The sequence below is a fragment of the Accipiter gentilis genome, chromosome 7 (assembly GCF_929443795.1).
Source record: "Accipiter gentilis chromosome 7, bAccGen1.1, whole genome shotgun sequence".
Lineage (NCBI taxonomy): Eukaryota > Metazoa > Chordata > Aves > Accipitriformes > Accipitridae > Astur > Astur gentilis.
The window spans coordinates 5610598-5632642 of record NC_064886.1 but is presented as its reverse complement, the minus strand read 5'-3'; the positions used below and the strand labels follow the sequence as shown (position 1 = coordinate 5632642).

The 22045-nt window shown below is 51.8% G+C and overlaps 1 protein-coding gene across 1 annotated transcript; it reads left to right on the top strand.

Moving 5' to 3' along the window:
- Window positions 1–238: 238 nt before the first annotated feature.
- On the top strand, window positions 239–21432 carry LRRC75B (leucine rich repeat containing 75B). Its single transcript, XM_049805574.1, has 4 exons — window positions 239–528; window positions 5288–5416; window positions 8632–8744; window positions 20193–21432. The coding sequence occupies exons 1-4, from the start codon at window positions 271–273 to the stop codon at window positions 20713–20715; spliced, it is 1023 nt and encodes a 340-aa protein (XP_049661531.1). The 5' UTR covers window positions 239–270; the 3' UTR covers window positions 20716–21432.
- The last annotated feature ends 613 nt before the right edge of the window (window positions 21433–22045 follow it).

The following is a 22045-nucleotide window of genomic DNA, read 5'->3' as shown; positions in this document are numbered from 1 at the left end:
GAGGAGGAGGAGGAGGAGGCGCCTGCGGGAGAAGAGGCAGCCGGGGCTGCCCAGCCGCCGGGGAGGCGGGTGCAGGGGCCGGGACCCGAGCAAATAAAATACCCCCGGGGCGTTGCTCGCCCGGCCGCGCCGGCAACTACGGGCCGGGCAGCCGGGGCGGAGCGGAGCGGAGCGGCCCGGCCCTCCCGCCTCCCCCGGGCGCCTCCCCCGGGCCGGGAGCCCGGCGCCCGGCCGGTGCGGAGCGCGGCGAGGCGAAGCGGCATCGCGGCCATGGGTTCCCGGCTGAGCCGGCAGAGCAGCCTGGAGGAGGAGAGCGCGGAGGAGCCCTGCGGCGGCAGGCTGGAGGGCGGCCGGGGAGACTTCCATCTCTCCTCCCTGCTCCTCCACCCGCAGAAGCTGCCCGGGGTGCTGCGGAAAGCCTCGCCGGCTCCCTACGTGCGGCGGGTGGGCTGGCTCCGGGAGATCCAGGCCACCATCCGGGAGCATAAACGGGAGCACGCCGTGCACATCCTCAGGCTCCTTAGGAAGGTAAAAAAACCGCCGGCCAACCGGGCCCCCGGGGCGGACAAAGGGCCGGGCGGGGGGGCCGGGGTCTGCGGTCCCCTGGGCCGGGCGGTGGGAGGCAGGGAGCAAGGGTTTCCAAGCCCCCCCCCGGGTCCTGGGCGGTGTGGGTTTGCAGCTCCCCCCCGCCCCCCGCCCGTCTTGGCGGTGCGGGCTCTTTGTGCCGCCTTCGGTGGTTCCGTGCCCCGGCGGTGCGGGAGCCGCCGCGGTCGGTCCCCGGGAGCCGCCGCGGTCGGTCCCCGGGAGCCGCCGCGGTCGGTCCCCGGGAGCGGGAGGCGACGAGCCGGCCCGGCTCCCCTGCCACCTCCCCGAGGGGAACCCGGCCGGGGAGAGAGAGGAGCTGGGAGGAGGGTCGTGCCCCCCCCCCCCCCCGCCCCGGGCAGAAGAAGGGGTGTCCGAGCCTCAGCTGTCCCCATCCGCTGTCATCCCACCGTCACCGCGTCCCAACACGCCCGCCCAAGAGCTGTCTTATTGCAAGCCCCCCAAAACGGTTTTGGAGAGGTGGTCTGGGACAGCCTAGGCGAAGAGGAAGAGGTAAAGGGGTCAGTGTATCAGTGGGAGGTTGTTTCTGCCCGCCGCCATTCAGGAATAGAAAAACCAGTGTGCAGACAGCGTGGTGCCAAACTGATGCTGAGGACAGAGCCCTGCCGCTGGAACGGAGCCATCTCCTCCATCACTCAGTGCTACCGTCACTCCCCAGGCAAGCTCAGCTCCCCTAAACTGCAGGCAACTCTGCAATCAGTAGCACAGGGGACAAATCCTCCCTCCGATTTGGACATAAAATACCATCGGTTCTTAGCTTTATCACGTTGCTTCGTTAGATAGTGGCCTACTTCATCCTGGGAGCATCCTGAGTTTCTCGCCATAGTGGCAAATAACCTTGGGGCGTGAGTACACTGGAGCGGGGACTGGCTTGCTGGGAGGCATTAACAGCCCTGTCTCTGCTCTGAACATCCTGCGTTTTACAACACATCCAACACCGGTGGTCAATGCCCTGGGCTACCAGCAAGTCGCTCTCTCATGAGTAAGAATTTACAGGACCAAAAATTACATCTCTACTTTTCCCATCCACTGCCGTAGTGCTCACATGAGGATTGTTACCAGCGCCACAAACGCTCTTCTTGCCATGCGCATAGACTCGTAAACCCTCAGCAGAAAGCCTGTATGTGTGCACTGGTATGGCAGACAAGGGTTGAATAAGATTGCAAAGGCAGTTTTGGAAAGGCACTATTACAAGAAGCTTGTGAAGAAAAAGAGGCAACCGCTCACTTCATGAACGTGGCAATGTAACATGAACAGACTTCTGTAGGGTATGCCAGAGGCCAGAACTACAGAATGTCATTTTCTATCGTGCTCAGCACCTCTCCTTGAGACTGAAGCACTGAAATCCTCCACAGACCTCGGAGGTCTCCAGAAGGTCCATCTGTGAACAGCCAGGGTTTGAATGCTAAGTCGGAGGGCCATCTGGAATGGAGGATCGTTTCTAAGCCCTCCTTTCAGTGCAGCCTGCCAGCTCCTTTCAGGATCAGTCAAACGCTCGGCTTCCCCACATCTGTGGCTGAGAATTACCATGTCCAGAACACTCACGTTTTGTTCACTGCCCGTCCAGTTCCCCTTGTTATTGACTGTCCCCATCTCTGCCCGTCCATGTCGAAATAGTGACCCCTCTGTTCATCTGCTCACGACAGAGCAGTGGGACACGCATCCTGGAGTCACAACAGAGCCTTCCTCCGCCAAGTAGGATGGGAACCCATCCAACGCCACCCCAAAGCCTCTGGTTCATTTTGTGCTCAGACATTTCAGAGAGATGGCTACACCACTAACACGTACCACACCCTTCAAGAACTAAACACAACTGCCAGCCAGTCTGGGGTCATGTAATCAGAACCAGTCCTCCTCACATGTCCAGCGTCAGCTTCAAAGAACATTACGATCAGAGTTTTTTCCCATTTACAAATTTCCCTCGCTCCTCAACTAAATTCGGCCCTTAGCTTGGTCCCCAGCATGTCCTTCCTTACACAGACTGGCTTACCTCGGCAGTAACACGCTCTCAGGAGTCACGGATTAAAGTGTCCCAGGTGAGGGTCTGTTTGTTACCTGTAAAAAGAGAGACACCTTGTTCACTCTAGCGGACAGCGAGGCTATTTAACACCATCCCTCATCACTGGGCCTTGGGCCAGGGTGCAAACACCCCAGAAAAGGCAGAGCAACGGTGGGACCGGAATCGCAGCATCCTCAAGTGAGCAGACGCGCTCAGCCAGACCAGAGGACACGGGCTCCCGATGCAGGGCAGCCTGCTGCTCCAGCACACACAGACCTTGTCCGGCCCTGCAGGTGTACGCCGTGGCATGTAGTTGTATCTGCCAGTGTTTTTTGACCTGTGGTCTACAGACTCCGAAGGGCTGTGGTCTGCTCCTTGAACGTTGGGAGGGTGAAATAAAGTAAAACACGCAAGCCAAGCAGAAGCAGATTCACTAACAGAGACGCAAGATCCCAGCATTTTGGAAGACCGCACAGAGATGCAACTGCAAACCATAGGTGTACGCTCACGTACGCTTGCTTTGTACAGGAACACTTGGCCAGCTCTATTGCACATCATCTTATCCGTCTCAGAAATACCCACCCGCAAAAGACAGACCAGCTTTCCTGCTGGTCTAAATGGGCAACGCTTAGCTGAAGCCAGGGGACACAACAGACTTACAGCAGCAAAAAGTCTGGTACAATCTGATTTCCCTGTGCCGAGACAACGGCCAAGTGTCATTTTTAAGGTAACGGCACTAAGCCAGCTGAACTGGCAAGACTTAAAATATTCTGCTGTTTGCAGCCACCCTTTAGGTGGTACAAACTTTTTCAAGAAATGAGGGGGGGGGGGGGGGGGGGCTGGGAATAATTAAGGTGAACCAGAAAACGCCCTGGGCTAAGAATTTATGGACTATCAACATGAAGTGAATATTTACAGCTATATCATTTATAAAACCCTTGCAGGCAGGATTTATAATGGGAATGCAGATTCATCTTAACGGTATAGCTCCAGTTGGGGGAGTTTAATTACTGCTTTGACATGCACTGCTGCATGCCCAGCCATGCCATCCTCTCGACAGCTTTCTTCATCTGTGCATATTACACTTGGCGTAGGAGGCTCCATTTCCCTGAAGCCTTATGCTTAAGGGAGACATTGGCATGATGCCTTGGTACACTTCTGGCCCACATCCAGCTGTCTGTGGCTGTCTGTCCTTCAGCACTGATCCACTGCTTGGGTTCCTTGGTTGCTCCTGGGTATCATCTGTGTACACACAGCAATTGGGCTGTAAAGCATTCGATTTATTCTTTCTCCACCAGATCTGTAGCCAGGGTCTCTTTGGTGGTGTGCTCTCTGCTCGACCTAAGCATATCCACAGCAGGAGAGACTGGATACAGCACTGGCTTTGATCGCTGCTTAGGGTTAAGATCCAACACCTCTGCCAGCTATGGCTCCATCCCTGCTGGTGATGTATGTGTGTACACCCTGCTTTTATTTTCCTCTCTCTCTCTTTTTTCCTTCTCTTTTTTTTTTGAGCTCTCAGTGCATCTTTTGCTGGGTGGTGCCTGAAGCACACATTCAGTGGAGCAGCGCGAACATATGGGGCACCCATTTGCTTATTCATTTCTGCTGGCAGCAGCACACAGAATGGGCATAGGACTTGTTTCCTTCCTCAGCTGAGCCCTCCTTGTCAACTGAATCAAACCCAGCACCACCCCTATTAGGGAGCTTTTTTGTTCTACATTTCTGCTCCTGGGGTATTTTTTTTTCTGCCCCCAGGGTATTTTAATGCGAGTATGTGATTTCTCTTTCCCAGATGCCTTTTTTTTTTTTTTTTTTCTTCTTTTTCACAGCTCTGTGGTACCTCCTGCTTGTAATAACTACGTCATATATTAGATCTTAGCTTTCCTCTTAGCAAGAAACAGCTTAGCTCTTTGCAGTATCACCCATCTGGCCCCTGGGGAGGCCTTTTGTTCCCAAAGATGCTGAGGTTTCTTCCAGCATGTCCAAAGGTGCCCCATACCCTGGTCCATGCGCGTAAGTTGCACGGACCACGGATGTTCCCCTCGTTCACACTGTGGACAATAGGAAAAGGACTCCCCATGACTGTCATGTATAGCTACTTATAAATTTACCGTTACACCCAAAAGACAATACTGCCAGTGCTTAGCGCTTACTGAGAAATTCAAAGCACAGCTAAACTCATACTGACGGACAGGACTTTGGGTCAGCCAGCCACCACCAGGTCGTATGGCAGTATCTAAATACCTGAGAAGGGTTTGATTCTTCCAGAATAGCTGAGATTGGAGAAGCAGGTTTAGAGCCAGCCTTCCTGTTCAGCTTCTTCAACAGATTCACCCACAGAGGCTGACAAAACTGTGAGTTTCTCTAGAGCTAATTCTCTCTGGGCTCCAGCCAGTCTGGAAACGATACCACTCTCACCTTCCTGTGGTAGTTGGAAACCAAGTGGTCAGTCCCTAGGCTGGCTAGCTCAACTTAACACTGCAGCTCATTCAGCTCTCTGGCTGTCCGCATCTCTCGTCACGGTAATGCTGGGTTAGACGCAGCTGCTTCACCTTTGTTGGATAGTTTCCTGTATTGAGCAAACCAGCTGGCACCTCATCGGATTCGCTTTCTGGTTTCAAAACATGTCATGGTTATAGCTCCAAGGAATCCCGTGGATCTGACTGACTCTTTCTCTTGTAGGACCTGGGACTGGAAGGAACATTCCTCAATGAAGTGCTCTACAAAAATGCAACTTTCCTCAACTTAGTGGATCCCATCTCCCATGACTTGCTGATGAGCCTTGCTAGAGATCTGCAGTGTCCCAAAAAGGTGAACCCTTCCCTCCTCTTGAAGAATACTTTGCAACGTAGCGCTGATGCGGAGAGAGCCTTAAGGGGGTGGCTGGCGCTGGGTGGTGCTCAGCAATCCTTCAGAACCAGCCAGTGTACGGCCTTAGAGCGGCAGCATAGAGATTGTTGTGCATATTTCTGTAGAAATCAGTTAAGACTACCTCAGAACACGAATGCAAATGAAGGAGGGGGCGGTTAAGCGCACAGAAATCAGGAATTTACTTTTTGTGCCAATAGTAAACTTGATGACAGGGTACAGGCCAGATAAAAATATATGGGGCGGGTGGTGGTGCCGTATTCACCGCTATGCCTCAGAGGTTTAAAGCAGCTAGCTTATGGGGGGCTCATGGGGCTGCAGAGGGGAAGCCAGAGCTCTGTACCTCTGCAGAAGGAGAACCACCTCTGTCTTCCTGAGCCCTTTGCCATATGTAACTACCCTAATCCAGCATTACATCCCCCCTGTAGCCTCTCGGATCTGCGAGTAAAGAACGGTGCTGTAGGAATGCATTGCAACTCAGGGTTCAAGGAGCAAATGCATTATGTGCACGGTATCCCTGCACTGCTCCGGCTCTTTCCTTCAGAGAACGAGGAGAACAGAGCCAAAGAAAGGCAAGGCTGAGCGCAGACAAACATCACAGATACCCCAGTCCCACTGCAACACCAGCATCTACTTCTGTTACCCTTTGCCACCACAAACACTTGGATTCGCAATACATCCATTTGCTCATCAGGCTTGGCAAGTATCACGTTTGCTTTATAAGAAGAGCAGTAGAGTGAATTTCTTTATTCAAAGAGAGATATTAAGTACACACAGCTCAGAGCAAACAGCAGTGCCCCAGGGACTACACTGAATGCCTGGTGTAGATCAGTGGCATTTCTAACCTTGTTCTGCCATCTCCTGAGACTCTCTGATAACAATTAACAAGTCAGGTCTCAGTAGACAAACTACATTGAGCCAAAGTTTAATCATCATCATTGGGCTGCAGTGCAGCCTGAAAAAAAAAATATCTTCTTTTCAAGTGTAATTTTCATGCAAATTTTATAAGCATCTACAAGCAGGTGGGTTGCAGCAGTAGTACCTCTTAACCATACTCCACTTGACGTCATCTCCAGCTGTTCTACTTGACCATCTCCAACCTCATGCTGTGCAGTGCCCTTCAGGGGAGGCAGCACGAGGGGACACTACCCTACTCCAGTACCCAGGTGCCTAGCAGAGAACCCACTACGATTTTTATATACTTGCATATACTACCCCACCCTCATTTTCTATGTCTTATAGATGCACGTGCTTATCTGCACTGACACACGTACCATTACATAGATAAGATTTTCCCCATTCCTAAGGAAGATGTTGAGTACCTGAGCTGCCCCTCAAAGCCAACAGGAGTTTAATTAAGGGGTCAGAGAGACTCAGTACCCTACAGCACCAGCACCCTTCCCGGCACGAACATCGGCAGACCACGTCCCCTCTCTGACCCTGGCTGAGCATCTGGTGGGTGTAACTGCATTAGAGGCAAGCAGGCTGAGCGCAATTCCCAGTCTGTCAGTGGAAATTAAATCAGCGAGGACACGGGAAGGAACGGGAGGGTAATTCTCGGTTGTGAGCCAACAAACGCTCGCAGAGCTTTGTGCCAGCTTCCGCGCTGAAGCCTGGTGTGCACGTGCACCCAGTTGGAAAGGTTTGCTGGTGTAGGTGAGAGCAGGGTGCCAGTTTACAGCCTTGCCAGCACGGTAGTAGTCTAGAACAAGGCACTTAACCCAAGGACACAGGCCAGTCCCTGTGGGGCTCCTAGGGGAGCTGGGACAGGGATCAGGGGGTGCTCAGCTGAGCACCGAGGCTGGGATCCCTCGCCACTTGGCGCAGCAGAGGAGCCACATGCTGGCAGCGCGTCCCCGGGGAGTTCAGCTGATTCGGTGGCTGCTTAGGGAAGTCACAGTGCAGCTGTTGGCCCACAGTACAGCACTTTAACCGCTTGCAATAAGGAATAAATTAGCATATTCCCTGACAGCTTTACTACGTGTTTACCTAACAAATCCCTAAATGCACGTTGCACCACAGCTGGAGGGCTGAGGAATGGGAATGCGGGTGTCTGTCAGCATTTGGAAAATATGATGGAGGGGGCAGAAATCCCGGCGTTCAGCAGCTGCCATTCGCCGTTCTGCTTCACCAGAGGAAGGAGGGTGCTGTTCAAAGTCATGGCGATAGAGAATGCACGCAAAAATAAACCCAGGAAGGTAGCGACCATCTTGGCGCGATCTTTTCCCAGTGAGTTACTGCAGGGGCTGAAGGGAACTGCTGGCATTGGTAAGCTCCCAAACTCAAACCTCCAGGATCAGAATGGACCAGAATGAAGTGAGATGTAGTACGGGGAACTCTCAGGTTCCCTGTCCCAGCACCTCCCAGCTGGAGCACGGGAGGGAACAGAGTCAGGGTGCTGCTGCAGGAGGAGCAGGGGTATGACAGGGCACATCTCTCCCAGCAAGAAGCATCTCAGGGGTGGGACAAGGGTGTTGACTGCTCAGCTTTCCATATCAGGGTAACAGACAGTCAGTCCAAAGACAGTATGCAGTTAGAGTTTGGGAAGCACGGCAACATGGTAATTGATAGAGATTTAGCAGTCCTGTAACAGAATGAGTTGGCAGCTTGTCTGCACAGCTGGGGATGGTGCTGCTGAGGACACAGCAGTGACGAGCTCAGGCGCTCATGCAAACCCTACACTGGGCTTTTTTTGAAAGTGGAGATTTTTGAAGAAAAGGGTGTAGGGAGTCCCTGCACAGAGCCCTTCTGGCACCATCAGCCACCCCGTGCTCCTGGGTGTTGCCTGGCCTAGAGCCAGACCCCCTGCCACTGCTCTAGAAAATACCCCCCTCTTCTGAGCTCCACTTGCTCCTGGGTAGGGTGTAAAATTGTCACCCCGCTCTGGGCAGGAACATGCTGGCTGGCCTGGGGTCCTTTCTGGCAGTGCAGAACTACTACTGCTGCTCCCCCACCCCAGGAGGAGATGGCATGTGGCAGAGGCACCTCAGACCTTCTCACCATTCCTCTTTCATCCTCTCTTCTCTTCATCTCCTCCCTTATATACACACCCCTGTTCCACTACCACCTCTGTTCCTTTCCCATCTTCTTCTGTCCTCCCCCTGACCTCCTGTTCTGCTGTGGCGCAGGCAGAATCTAAGCTGTCCCTTTGCTTTCAGGAATATGACCCCTGGAAATCCTCAGACAGGATCTGCAGGCAGCTGATTTACCACCTAACCCCCCACTCGAAATGGCACCGGCACGGCATGCCCCGGAGGAAGTCCCAAGTGTGGTAAGCAGCCTGGCAGGGACGGTGTGGGTGGGCACAGAGGGGGATCTGCCGGGAGAAACTGTGCTGCAGCCAAGCTCCATCCCGGTCTGCCACTACTGCCCTTCTCGCAGAAAGGCAGGACCGAAAACCTGCGCGGCAGCCGCCGCTCAGTCTCTTGGAAAACCTCTAGCCAGACAGCACAGGGTCAGTACCAACACCCCTCTCCTTGATCTGGTTTGCTATTTACTCCTTTTTATGTCGTCTTGCAGTTCCTTGACCTCTCCCAAGTGCACTGAAATCAATCTCACTGATTGCACACTGCAGACAACCCTCCCGGCAGGGCTTGTAGGGTGTTTGGCCCTAGAATCATGGCCAAATCTGGTATCCTTACAGATACACACACCCACGTGCCAAGCTGAGCTGGCCCCCAGCTCTGCATCCCACTTTCTCCTCGTCTATCCCAGTATAACTTCTCTGCCTTGTGGGGAAGGTCTCCCATTACGAGGCACTACCGCAAGCAGATCACCCCATTCAGTAGGAACCACTTTGGGATGGCTGGGAGAGAGGTGACTGTCCTTAATTACCTCCCACTTCTCTGCCAGAGCCAGCAGAGGGACCCGAGATGGCGCAGAGCCTCACGCACAGGGGACCCAACTCAAAGCCCGTGGGTCACTGACAGCTACTGGATGGCAGCTGCTTTCCACTACTACAAACATATTCAGACACCTACACTTCATGTCTCCTTGACACTTCCTGGCTTTTCTAACCAGATAACGAGCAATCCCTACTTCTTGTAAATCCACCCCTTTCTCCTCATTTTCCTCAAGCAAAGCTTGTTCCTATGACACAGATCACCACTGCTGAAGAAAACAGAGAAGCGACTGAGAGCTCATGTCAGCCCCATTAGCTTCACAGGAATTAACGCAGGATTGGATTAAAAAAAATGCAAAATTGCAGCACTCTGAGGATGGCCTTGGGCTTCCTTGAGACTTTCAGAGTCTTTGATGCATGTGCCAGCAACTTAAAATCCCCCAAGGGAATTGACATTTCCATCGTACCTTTCGTTCTAACAGGCAGATCCCCAGTGCATCTTAAGGAATAAAATCCCTAATACCAAGATTTCCAGGCCATCTGTCTCTCGTACCTGTAGCCCCACTTTGCCACCAAATCTGAGCACTCCGTGAGTTTCAATGCTCTCATCCTCAGCATCCCACAGGGCAGGACTGCTAGGGACCAGTTTGCAGGTGGGAACCACAGCACAGACCAAGAGACCAGAGCTGAGCGAGTCCTTTTCCAGACCCAGTCAGTTAGATGACATTTTCCCTGTGGGATCCTACAGAACACTGGAGACGTAGGATGTAGAGAGCAGGTCTGCCCTCATCCCTGTCCTCTCCCAAGGTAGAGAGGCTTAAAGATAAGAAGTGCTGGAGACAAGGAGAGCTCTATAGAGGGTGGCTGTCTCCATTTCCCTCCAACCTCCCTTTTGCCGAAACCCAACCTCCCTCTGGTTTTCCAACTGAAAAATCCCTCCCTGCTGGTGCTTAACTCAACCCTGTGCCCCCACGCTCCTGTTTGCAGGTGGAACAAACTTCTTCAGTTGGACTCCAGACTGGAGAGTCAAACTGGAGGCGTTCCCTCTGACTGCCCAGCCCAGGGAGAAGAGAGAACTGCCTGCTGCAAAGTCATCACGTACAACACAGAGAGCAGGTCTGTGGCCCAGAGAACAGCTTCTGGGCCCTGTAAGCCCAAAATCCCCCCCACAGGGGTCAGGCCCAAAGTATTGGCCAGGTACAGAGCATCTGTAAGCGCAAGCAGGGAGAGGACAGCAAGACAACATGCGGTGGAGGGAAATATAGGTCTCAAACGGGTGGCCCTGCCTGGCAGCCGGGCCCAGCTGCAAGGGGTTACATAATGCACAAAATACTTTTGATTAAATATTAAACGGCAGAGCTTCCTCTTTTAAGACTGGAGAGGAACTGGTTTGCAGTTTGCGGCAAAAGGCGCCTGCAGAGTTGGCATCCGAGGCCGCTGCAAGAAAATGGATGTTGCCAGTAGCAGGGAGGCAAGAAATAGCTGCTTCATTTGGAGAGATCAAGGCTTAATTTTGTCCAGCCAGGCTGTTTTTACCTGATCTGAATTCTCCACTTCCCCCTGTCTGCTAGTGGGGGTATTTTACTATAACGTCTGTCTCTGAACCCGCACCCTTGGCTTGTACCCTTCCTGCCTTCAAGGTCCCATAAAAAGCACAGGTGTAAGAGCAATACTTTGAAGGCATTTGTAAAACCTAATGGGGATTTGGGACAGCAGGGAGGAATCAGTGTGTGGAGACCACGTTCAGGAACTGAATTCTCCCCTCGCTTTTGCAGTCTCCTGGGCTTTGGGTTCTGGCTTTCACAGAGCTGATGCAGGACCCCCTCGTTCTCTTCTGAAATGCAATTTCCACTTTCTGGCAGCATGTCAGATGGATCCAGGAGATAATTAACAAGCCCAGCCACACAGAGAGCTTAGAGCATCTGCCAGGTTTTAATTAACGTTTGGGCTGTTAAGGAGATGTGGTATGGGAGATGGAAAGGACCTGCAATACTGGAGCTGGATCACGCATCAGGCATTCCTCCCCACTGCCAGATAGCAAACCAGCAGGTCAGAAACAAACTAAGTGTAGGTACATCCCCATCTACTCTCAGTGGGACCTAAAACATCCAGCGAGTACAAACCTGAGCCACCCATTAACTGATAAAGCAGAAAGAATAAGATACATTTCTTCAAGCACTCCTGTTTTGATACACAGCCAGGACAGCTGGAACTGTAAACTCTATTAAGACCCAATCATATTTCCACCAAGCAGGAATAGTCTTATGCTATTCATGCTATAGACCCCCAACCAGATACTAAATATTCACAACTAGACTAAGTTAGCAAAGCATCAAACGTGAGAAGCTGCAGACACACAGAGATCTGTTCCTCTAGACCTCCTTAACCACAAAAAACCTCTGCTGCCCACTAAAGCCAGAGGTCCCACCTGCTTCCACTACCACCTTAAACACTGATATATTCAACCTAGGGCTATATATGACTGCAGCAAAGATGCAATGTGCCTTGCATAGGACACAGCGGGCTGCTGGTTTAGCTATTCCTCTAAAGAGCTGCCGACAGAAGCGACTGTAACGTGGCACCTGGCCCTGAGTCTGGGAGAGAAGTCAGGCCGCATGATATTATCAGCCGAGTTCCCCAGGCCGGAATCGGAGTCCGTACAGAAACATGGAAGGAGAAAGCTTATTGCGGTACAGTGGACTCCGTGCAACAGCAGCTGAAGCAAGTCAGAGATCCAGCCCAGGCTGCGTCTGGTTTCTCTACTTGATTAAACTGTCAGAGGTGATGCTGGGAGGCAGTTTGCCCTTCTTCATCCATGCTAGCGGGTTCTTGACAGTGGTTGCCTGCCTTGTACAATGAAGGATTAGCAGCGGTCCCAGCTATGCAGTCACCCAAAAAGACTATTTCAGCTGCCCAGGTGATACTCAGACAGGTTTGCCATACTGAAAGCAAGGGGTTCCATTCTCCTTTCCTGCAAAATCCTGTCTCAGGTCTGCAGTTACCAGTCAGCAGCTGACCTTGCTTGGGTTGGCTGCTTAACCAAACAGCGAAGTTGAGCTCTTGGGGAATTTTAAAATTAAAATTCAGGGGGGTGTTAAAATTAAAAAGCTGGAGGATAAGATTTCCACAGCAGGGACCAGCATGACTTTACTGCACAATTGTCAGCCCCTTATATCCTAATAGGAATTCAGTTTTAGCACCATTTTACAGTTGTATAGATCACTCACACTTAATGAGCAGAATACATTCTGGAGTGTTGTATAACTCCAGCTTCACTTTCTCATTAAATTGACATTTATAGTGTAAAGAGTAGTGGATTAAGAAATGCTCCTCTCTACAGATACAGGCTTTTTAGGCTATCAGCACCACTTCTGTCATATTTTGACAGATGCACAATTTTTGGATGTTATTAATTCTTGTTTTCAGAACTCTTGAGGCTTCCTTAATTCAGCATTGCAGGAGAACTACGTGTTCTAGTGCAAGTGCCACCATCTGCATCCCTGAATCTAAGGGGTGTATTACTTTTTGACGGCAAAGCCACACTGGACTGCAGTTCAGAGCGGAGAGGCAGAAGGGTACCAGGTGAAGGCAGCCTTTGTCTGGAGAGCTGGATCACAGCCTCGTACTGCAATGAAGCATCTGTGAATTACAACTGAGCTGTCCTGGCAAAGCCATGTCAGGGAACCTTGTGTATCTTCCACTTGCTTCGTCCCCAGAGCGGCTACTTCAGCGAAACTACTTCCTTTCTTGAGTGCAACGGGTCAAACCTGAATCCACAAAACATGCAGGCAGTGAACACAGAATGATCTTCACAAGCAGGGTGTTCCTGGCACAGAAAGAACCCCAGATTTTTTTCACACAGTAACTGCTTATGGAAGAGCAAAGGCAGCTGTGTGCAGAGTTAACTCCCAAACTGCATGCACCTGGCCTTTCCTTTTCACAAGTCTCACCACAGTTTTACTTTACTCATCTGAGTAAATTTCATCTTGGCCAGTCCAAAGCTGGGTGAAGAATAGAGTATCCCTTCCAGGCTCATTGCTCTGTTTCTCAGTTATTGATGTGCATTGCTCAGATGTTGCAGCATTAGATGGACTTTTAAAATGCAATGAAAACACTTGTGTCTAGAATAGACTGCAAGGAAACAGCTCTAAAGGGCTTTGGATTTTTTTTTTTTTTTTTTTTCTTGAAAACATCACTTAAGGCTGTGGATGACAGTTCTGGCAGATTAGATCCTAGACTTCACACGGCATGAGGTGAATATTAACTACAGCTTCGTGTCACCCTTATGCAACAGGGTAAATAGGCACCATCATTCCTGCTTTAGAAATAGGAAGCCAAGTCAGAGAATACCAGTCAGTTAACTAAAGCCATATGGTAATAGTCATATGGGAGTGCAGGAACTGCCCCATACAATGTTTTCAAGAAGCTGCTGCTCAGAGATGTCAGCTGGACAGACGTGAACTGGTGAATAAATTGGGGGGAGAGGCAGGAACTGTCCCCTGCCCTCATCTTCCAGGGCAGGGAAGCCCAAACACTACCCGTGATCAGGGTTCCCAGCAGCATCAAGAGGCAGGTACATCTGCAAAGGCTGTTAGAGATGGTGGAAGGGGTCACCCGGCAACTTGACACTGCTCGGTCACAGATCAGAAGAAAAAGTCCAAGACTGACAGGCAGGAGAAGCAGGACACTTTGATAGAGAGACAGACAATGAGTGAAATAATGGAGGCTGGGTGTCAAATGGTAGTTAAAAGGAATCAGCAGCGACCTTGTGCCTTCATGACTTACGCATTTGAAGCTCTGAGAAGAGCATAGGCCGATACGTGACATTTACAGCGAGGAGGTGGCATTATTCCCTGCTTTGCTAGGACAGACCTAAATAACGAGGGGAAAGAGCCAGAGGTCTCGGATGGATCAAGCGGCAGCAGGAGGGAGGCCAAGGGTTCACAGCTCTCTTGAACACACCTTCAAGGGCAGAGGGAAGAGGACAGCAGAGCCAGGAGGAGGAGAGGTACTCAGCTGCACCATCACCTATAGATATCCACATCCCACCCCAGCTGCAAAGGGAGGAGAAAGGCAACTCTTGCTCTCCCTTCTCTCCACAGCGAGGGACGTCTTCACAGTTGATCAAAAGAGCTTGGGTGCAAAGGATGGAGATGCGACTAAGGGACTTCTCATGGAAGTGGGCTGTTTGTGCACTGCCTCTGTCTTTACAGCGGTGCTGGGCCCAGCCTCAGAACAGCTCAGGCTGGCTTAGTCTAGGTCCGTGCTTTTGAGGCTTCTCTTTCCATGTCTCACTACAGGCAGCTAAAGCCAGCCCTGCAGAGCAGCACCCTGTACCACAGGGAAGCAAAGCAAGGAGGTTACGCTAAGCAGGCAATTAAAAAGCCTGGAGTCCATCCCCTAACCACTGCTCAAAGCAGAGAGGTTCTCTGAAAGGAAGAGCAGCCAAGAGATACCCGACTCGTGGCTAATTAGCCACTACTGGCAGGGCCTGTTAATGAAGGGGGGGATGCACAGTGACGGGAGTCTCTGGCATCAGGAAAATTTTACATTTGGAGGCAAATTAAATGTAAAAATAAGAGGGAGAGGGGGAGAAAGCTGGTAGTTCCCCATAGAGGCAGGCAGGGAGTAGTGGGCATCCCTTATTACTGAAATCCTGTCTGACTCTTGCTGTCTCCTCCCAGCCTCTCTCCATGGCATGGACACAAGGAGATGAGGCTGGGACTCCAGGAACCTGAACATTTTGGGGCTGAACAAGCTCCTCCAAACCCTACAAAGCTAACAAGAGGTCAAGCACCTCTGTGGCTGCTGCAAGCCCCACCAGAGCAATAATCGTGCCCCTTTACACCCCTTCCCTGCAGCCACCAGACAATTCAGCTGATGAGCAAGAAGCTGAAGGGATTCAGTGCTAATATAAAAGTGTGCTGAGCCTTCAGCTTCATGGACTCAAAGAAGCACCTGGAAGAGGGCCTAAGGGTTAGGCTCCTTGGGACAGGTTCTGGAGACAAACAACTAGCAATTAATTTCAGGTCTAATCGTTTCACCTCAAGACAGCTCTGAATTTGCTTACATTAGCTGAGTTCTGAGGAGGCAGGGACAGCAACAGAGCCTTTATATGGGGAGAGGAAGATTTTTATCCCAGAAAAAAGCCAAGGGAGGTGTGAGATGGTCTCATCCCTTTCCTGGCCCACATTTCTGATTGAGAGATAGAAAGCCTTCTTCTGACACCTGCAGGTCCTCAGACCCTTACACTGTCTGGGGTGATCCTTGGTGGATCTCACATGGCCAGGCTCATGGTGCAGACTGGGGACTGCTGGCCCACTGAAGAGTAGAGCTGGTACCTAGGGAAGGGTAAGCGAGAAAAGGGGCAGACCCCAAGGAGGGCGTTGGGAACGATGAAAGGAACAACTTGTTTCACTTGGGAAACAAGGAGATGGACCTAGAAGAGCTGCCATCCCTCGGGAGGGCTGGACTAGGGTTGCAAGCAGGGTGCTGATCCCTTATACACAGGAGGGCGGACAGGCACCGTTCCTCACTGGATGCTGCATCTAGGTCCAGGCAGGCAGTGCAGGGACAGGCTGCTGATTGCCCTTGCTTCTTGCTCTAAGTTTCACCGAATTTCTTACTTGCAACCGTTTCTCTAGCATCTGAGGGAGTGGGGGTTTGTTTCCTCTCTAGGCTTGCTGCAGATAATACAAACACAGTCTGCTTCTCTGCATCCAGCGTCCAGATCCTTGTTAGATGCAAATCCCCACAATTATAAATCTGCACACAGCACCAGTTGCGGTAGCATTAGGTTAATCCAGCCTCCAGTGCTTTGCAGTCCTCTGCCCACAAGCCCCATGGGCATCAAGAGCCACGTCGCTAAGTAGCTGTTTTGTCTCACACAAAGAAAAAAAGCTTCTGCGGCTGAAGCAATCTTTAAGCCTATTTCACTTGCAGAAATTAGGGGATAATAGATGACCTATTTCCCTGGAAATAAACCTGTCATTTTCTCAGCTGCTGCACAAGTGTCTGAGAGCTTGGTGTCCTGTGTATCGTGCCCCCCACCCCACAAGAGAAATAGAGCTTAGCAGAGCCCCCCCAAAACCACCAAGCGTCAGATAATTCAGAGTAAAGAATCTACCCACGTCTCCCTGTCCCTTTTCTGACAGCAGATATATTTACCTCTAAAACAGTAGAGGAGAAGGAGTGGGCAGCTATTCTGCACCCTGCCCTAGAGCTGGTATTTAGCTGCACCTCTCGGAGCTGCCCAGAAACACCAAGGAGGCAAGGAGGAGAGCTGCCAGGGTTCACAGCATGCGTGGGGCGTCAGATCTCATGCTTCAGCACTTACCAGAGAGCTGAGAGCCTGGCTGCAGCATTAGGGGCTATGTCCGCCAGGGCGAGGCTTCTACAGACACATCCCTACAAAAGGCATTTTTATAGGCAAGAGAACAACTTAAACACAGGAGGAGCCCCCAGTGCTGAGACAGGAGGCCCAGAGTCACCCTGGCAGGTACAGCAATGAGGGCAAAAGGAAGCAGCAAAAAACACAGGAAAGGAAAGAAAAACAAGCCAGCAAAGGAGGGAGGGAGGGCTCTGGCACAGGACAGGACGCAGGAAGGTTTAAGCACATTCAGCCAGGAGCAGTCCAGTCTGGAGAATCAATTACGGGAAGATAATTTGTCTGCTTGATTGAAGCCTCCTTGGGGTATTGGCTTGTTGCTGGGGAGAGCGGCAGAAGGTACCTGCTCTGCTCGGAGCACGATCCACGACTTATTACTGCAGTCCCTGCGTAGCAGTCAACGGCAGGGGAGGCTTGACGGGCAGAGACGGACAAGCGCGTCGCTCCCGTCCTTCTGACATTTCCCCTCGCTTATCGCCGTCCACGCTCAGAGCCAAGTCACCCAAAAGGGGACCCCAAGAGCCACTCAAAACTTGTCCCCCGTTAAGAAAGCTGCTGTTGCAGACGCGGCAGGATAAACCGGCACCTGAATGCTGAGGCCCGGCAGAGGGAGCGGTGCTGGCTCAGCCGTGCCCTCCAGTGGTCCCCACTCCCTCCTGGTTCCCATCCCCGTATCAACTGGGGGAGCGCTAAGGCTTGTTCGTCGTAGATTTGCAATAGGAAGGTCAGAGGGGGCTTTGCACAGGCTCAGGCAAGGCTTGGGCTGGGGTGTCCCTATGTTTGTCTCCTTTCTGTGCTTACACTCTATCCCCTCCACACCCGGGATCTGCCATGGGTTGAGAGCCCTGGGGATGAAAATTTCCAGGAGCCACAGGCTGTGTTCACGCAAAACACGCGCCGAAGTAATTACAGATTTGCTTATCCTGTATTACCCCGCAACCCCAACAGAGTCTCATGCCAGAGGAGGTTTCTGTCTCATCTCTTGTACCAGCCCCTGCTGGATATGGAGGACCATTTCCCTTATGCAGTCAGGTTTACACTCCAGATTCATTTCTCCCTGCTTAATCTGAGCAATATGAATGCACACCTCCGCTGTGCATTTGCTGCTTAGCTTTGCTAGAACAACAAGTACTCCATATCAAACACCCAGATAAAAGATCCAGCACAGCTTAGGGGAGACCTGAAACTCTTCCAGCTTTGAGGCCAGTCCCTGATAGATTTTATACAAGTTGAACCTTTTTTTGTGGTAGATTGTGTTACGCCACTGCCAGTGGCTGGTGACAAACTATAAAAAAAAAAAAAAAAAAAAAGCACACGTCGTTTTTCCAGGAGACTTGAAGAAATACAGCTCCCAGGCAGCCTGGGCTGATACCACACATCCCTTGGATTAGCAGGAAAAGGGAGGCTGCCCAGTGCCGTCCAGACTGCAGCACGCACGGTTCACAACTCCTACGGCTACTGCAGCAGCCAAGAGAGCTGCACCACTGCTAGAAGCAATGCGGTTGATTAATTCTTCACAATCCTGTTTGTGGGGCCCTGATATTGGAGAGATATAAAGTACCATCTTCAAGTGAAGGCCCTTTGGAGAACTCACTTGTGTGCTTTCGGACCAATTATAATTCATCAGTACATCAGCCTCTGCTGTTTTGACAGTACAGACAAGCACAGCTCCCCTTGCCCCTTCCCGCGATCCACTGAGGAGTACTCCGGGTCATATGAAGTGTAAACATTTAGTAAGTAATACATAAGGCTCTTTTAAACCTTTAGGTCTGAATATAAGTTATTCCATACTGTTATTACCTCCGTACCATGAGAGCTCGTTAGCTCAAATGCATCTTTGCAGATGCAGCCTCAGCCTTGCACAGTGAATTCCCACGGGAAGCAGAGGGACACAGAGAAGCAGCCTGAACAAAGTGCTGCTAAACCCAGAGCAGGAATTTGTGGGCTTGATAATTGACAGGGCATGCCACGAGGTCTTTCCACCTCATGCTCCTACAAGGAAGCTCAGCTACCAGTTTGCCAGTGTTGAACGTGTCCACGAAGGGCTGTTGCCTGCACCGGCGCACGTTTATTCACTTGTGTTATCGCATGCTCGTAGGGGATTATTAAGGACTGAAATTTCCAGGATGCCATGAACTGCATACATAAAGCAAAGCTATAGAGGCAGCGTCACATCCTCTCCACAACTGCAGAAGGGCCTGGCAACGCTAAGGCTCGTGGGGACAATCTCACCTGCCACGGGAGCTCCTGCGGTGCTGCAGCCTCCTCCGAGGAAATTGCATGTCCCCATGTACCCATTGCTCTGAGGGACTGGCTGTGCCACAGGTGTGCAGGACGCTACAGAGAGCCAGATAGGAAGAGTGGGGACCTTCAAAGTGGTGGTTAATTCTTAACCCACCCTGCTCCTCCCAAGCTCGACAAGGCACTTACAGACCCACTGAGCACATGATTAATGACACTAGTGGGGGTCCTACTAGGGCTCCCATATCATTAAAGCCAGATGTGCCTGAAAGGACAGCAAGACTAATATTTACACTGCAGGATTAGGTTCTCGTATGTTACGCCAACACATATTTCTGCTCAAATCTTAAAACATCCCACCGGCTTCTCTAGCCCCACAGCTCTCACTTCTCACAGCACTCTCACAAACCCCCAGTCCGTCGTAAAACTCCACATCCCACTCCCTTCGCATACCCAACAGTTCCATAGCACAGCTTTACCTGCTGTACAGCTTGCCTACCTCCTCCTCACTCCGCTTGCCAGGCAGACAGCGAAAGAAATGGCTGAAACCATCTCTCTAGGTTTCTTTTAGCACCCTTATGCCCTCCCCGCCTCCTCACAGCTGCAGCAGATCCCAGATGATCTGCTGACCACAGAGACCCAAATAGGCTGCCACTGGTGCTGCTTACTGACTAAGTGCTGCTTGGGAAGGCTTTTAAAGGGACATGCAGTAAATCCATTCCTGGAGTGCAGTCTGCCTATAGATTGTTTTCCTGATAAAATACCCATTTCTCAGCCTTTTAACACCGCTGTCCTCTGCGGTAGCCCTGCGGCACGGTCTGTTTGCAGCAGACCTTGGCATTCACCTGGAGAGGCGGCACGCACAGTGCGAACCGGTGCACTTGGAAAGTTTGCTTGCCTTGGTTGTTTTTGCTTTCTGTGCGTGAGTGTCTGTACACGCACATACAGACAAACCCTTTGGAATGTGCTAGTGGAAGACACTTTAGCATCCTATGTTTAGCCAGTTCCGGCAAAGTTTATGTGTAAGTGATGAGAACATACAGGAAAGCCCCAGGACACAGTCTGCCCCGAGGCATGGTGCAAACCTTGTGCTCGTTTCCCCAGTGAGCTCCATTAACCCTTTGCTTAACGTTCTAGCCCACGTTCTTAGCGAGTTCTCCCCTGTCGCGCGTACTTTCTCACTTGGGTGAGAGATGGATGAGAGCGGTCCCCTTAACGATGCCTCTCTCTCTCCCCCTTTCCGTCCTTAGCCTGAAGACCAGCCTGCAGAAGAAGGTGAGCCAGGACTCCATGGATTTGTCAGGGATCCCCCTGACCATGCGGGATGTCCACCGCATGGCCTACTACCTGCAGAACAACGGGGACCACCTCACCTCTGTGGACCTGAGCTTCACCGAGCTGAATGATGACATGGTGCGCCTGCTGCTGCCCTTCCTCTGGGCACTACCCAAGCTCACCCACCTTTCCCTCAACGGCAACCGACTGACGCGGGCAACCATGAAGGAGCTGACTGACACCATGAAGGACATGAACAAGTTCCCTTGCCTGGCCTGGGTTGACCTCGGCAACAACGTGGACGTCTCCTCCATGCCGCAGCCGTTGCTCGTGGGCCTGCGCAAGCGCCTCAGCCAGCAGACCACGCTGCCTACCATTTATGAGGCGCTTGACTGCGACTCGGAGATCTCCAGCGGGCACGAGGGCAGCCAGCCAGAGGATGAAGCAGCAGGGAGCACCCCGCCACGTGCTTTTTCTCAGCGGGGCTGTGAGAGGTGACTGGACAACAGGCCGGCGCTGGCACGCCGAAGCTGCCCCGAGGAGAAGTCTTGAGTACAAACATCAAGCAGAGGGCCAGCTTTACCGGCTTCCTTCGGCTCTTTTCTCTCGCCTTCCCTGACATCTCCCCCCACTTGCTGTGAGACGAAAGCCTGTTGTCCCCCCACAACGTGCTCCGCTCCCTCCCCTCACTGCCAAACCCATCGCCCACGTTCCAGAGAGGAACCAGTGACTTACAGTGAACCTGGTCCCCAGGCAGGGTCTCACTGGAAGACGGGAAAAGACCTGTCGGAGTCAAGAATCTCCTCCAGCAGCCATTGGGTTGAGGGAAAGGGATGGGGGGGAACCTAAAACAGAAACAGGCTTGTAGTTTACTTCCTTTCTTCCTTTTCCTATGCACCTTGGAAACCTTGGGACCTGCAGCCTTGAGTGTGAAAGGAGGTAGCCCAAGAGCCTAGCTGCTGTGGAGCTTAGTTGAAGGGCTCAGAGGCCAGAGCTGGAGCCCGGCAGTGTGTCTCCCTCTTGTGTCTGGCTCCTTTTGTTTTGTTTTTTTCCTATTGTGTGTTTTGTATTAACGTCTGAACAAAGGGACTTGGTCAGAGACCATTGGATCGCATAGGCTGGGGCGGACACATGGCTTGGAACTGCAGCATCAGGATATTTGCTGTGTGACCGGGGTGAGAGGGAGGGGAAGGAGGTATGTGTTGGTGGGAGCATGGGGGATGGGATGAGTTGGGATGGGATGGAATGGGAGGAGGGGGGGAGGAGAGGGAGGGGGAACAGTCTTGTGGATTAGCAGGATCGGTTTCAAAAACTGTGCTTTTGTACTAAAATTACAAGTTCCAAGTGAAATGGAGGAAAAGCAGACAGCTAAACGCATAACTGTGGCACTAGAGGAGCAAGCAGTGAACGTGCCAGAGGTGGGCACTTCCCAAAGTAAAGCGCAAAGCTTCGGCTCCTCGTGGCATATCGCGCACCTCGTGATACAGACATGATGCGAGCAGCTGCGTTGCCATTTCCAATGCTGTCCAAAAACCAAACCACTGATGCAATATTTCTAGTGTTTTCCACATTGCTCATGCACTATGTAAACATAATAAACAGTTCTCTTGGAAACACGTGTGAAGCACTACGGAGTCTCAGTGTCTGGGTCGTTCCCAAATCGAGCCAGTAGCCCAGACGCTGCAAGAATATGGACCAGGAGTCCTTACGCAGTGCCTGCGCAGTGTGGGAGAGGATCAGCAGGTACCATCCACATTGGTGACAGTGGTTCATTCCTCTAAGGCAAGTGAAATGTGGATGTTCGTTTGTGGTAGGCTGTCGCCCTTTG